General features: G+C 47.9%; 1 protein-coding gene across 1 annotated transcript in view; it reads right to left on the bottom strand.

Moving 5' to 3' along the window:
- Positions 1–6: 6 nt before the first annotated feature.
- Morn4 (MORN repeat containing 4) overlaps positions 7–1,617 on the bottom strand; it is a 26,444-nt gene continuing 24,833 nt past the window's right edge. The window contains exons 6-8 of the mRNA XM_004625518.2: positions 1,218–1,332; positions 488–597; positions 7–254 (exon numbers count right to left, since the gene is read on the bottom strand). Coding sequence (XP_004625575.1) covers positions 106–254; positions 488–597; positions 1,218–1,332 — 374 coding nt within the window. The 3' untranslated portion in view covers positions 7–105. The remainder of the gene's footprint in view (positions 255–487; positions 598–1,217; positions 1,333–1,617) is intronic.

A 1,617-nucleotide genomic window follows, 5' to 3' on the forward strand; every position in this document is an offset into this window, starting at 1 on the left:
TACTCTCGTCTCATTTCACCTCAGCTCAGGTTTATCTGTTCAGGTCCAGCGGACAACGGAACACTGGACTGACCTGGCACTTTTCCAGCTGAGCCCAGCGCCCTGTCAGGCAGTGAGATTTCTGGCCGACTTGGATGCGCTCTGGGCCCGCTGCACCACCGCAGAGCACTTCTCACGCCGCAGCAGCTTGTTGTTCTCGAAGAGACCTTCGTTACGGGGTATTCCATGAGAACCATCAGGGAATGTGAGCAGGCCTTTCAGGAAGACACAGAAAATATGACAGTGGAATTAATGTGTCAGAGATGAACTGCATGTGTAGAGGCTGAAGAAAACCCCACCACTTTGCTCCAGAGTACTTCGTGAGTTCGGTGGATTAGGGCATGATCACTACAGACTGGCGGATGTCTACGGGCGAACTATAACTAGAAGACATATTTCTACCCATATTATGTTCACCTGTCACCCACCCTGCCAGGCTGCAACTTACCAAAACCATCTACTCTGCCATTTTTAAATTCCCCCTCAAAGGTCATATTGTCGTGTCGAATGAAGACTCCAACGCCATTAAATTTGCCTTGGGCAAACTCCCCCTCATACCTGCAGAAACACCAAGACGTTAGCCTCTCCTGGCAAGTTAGCTGACCTTGTTAACTGAGTCAAGCCGTTGCCAACATGCGTTAGTTAATAACGCCATGAGGCAAAGCTTTCTGCTTAGCTCTGAGCTCCCCACCCTATCCCCTCCATTCCCAACCAGTAGCTATGAGGCCCTCATCTTAAGGAAAGAACTTCAGCAAATGCAGGCTGGTGGAAGGTCATGTACCTGCTCAACATTTCAAATTTCACATCTATTTAAAAAGTAACTGATCAGGGGCCGGGGAGATGGCTCAGTGGAATAAGCACTTCCCTGGCAAGCGCAAGGGCCTGAGTTCAATCCCGGGGTTCCGCAAAAAAAAATCAATATAAAATATAATAGGAACTATTATGTAATTACTCTCATCACTTTTACCTAGTATGACATGATAGGAAGAGCACACGTCTGAACTCCAGTCACGCCGCAACATCTCGTATGCCGTCTTCTGCAAAAAAAAATTAACTGATTTACTGCTGTTTTCTGCAAGGCCACAGAGAAGCTCAGGGTTGAGCAGTCACCAACGTCCTATTGTTATATCAGAGCCTCCCTACTTTAAAGGTGGAGAAAGGAATAACCTAATACTCACCTTGAGCCATCTGAGAAGGTCAGTACCCCAAAGCCATTAAAAAGTCCATTCTCAAAATGACCCAGGTAGGTTCCACCATCTGCAAACATCAGTTGACCAAAGCCATGTCTGCGACCTGAGCAAAGAGAAGGACAGGTGCTAGGCTGGACTGGGGCAGATTCAGGGTCCTTCTACACTAGTGACCCACATTTTTATCACCCTGCCCACAAAACAAAAGAATTGATGGCATTAATAGTGCACAGTCAAGCACAGTAAAATGGTGTGTGTGTGTGTGTGTGTGTGTGTGTATGTGTGTGTGTGTGGTACTGGGGATCAAACTCAGGACCTGTGCCCAGGCAGGCACTTATGCCACTCAGCTAGCTCCCCGGCCCAATGGTAGAAGTTGACTCCTGATACCTCC

Source organism: Octodon degus, unplaced genomic scaffold (genome assembly GCF_000260255.1).
Source record: "Octodon degus isolate 3935 unplaced genomic scaffold, OctDeg1.0 scaffold00010, whole genome shotgun sequence".
Classification (NCBI taxonomy): domain Eukaryota; kingdom Metazoa; phylum Chordata; class Mammalia; order Rodentia; family Octodontidae; genus Octodon; species Octodon degus.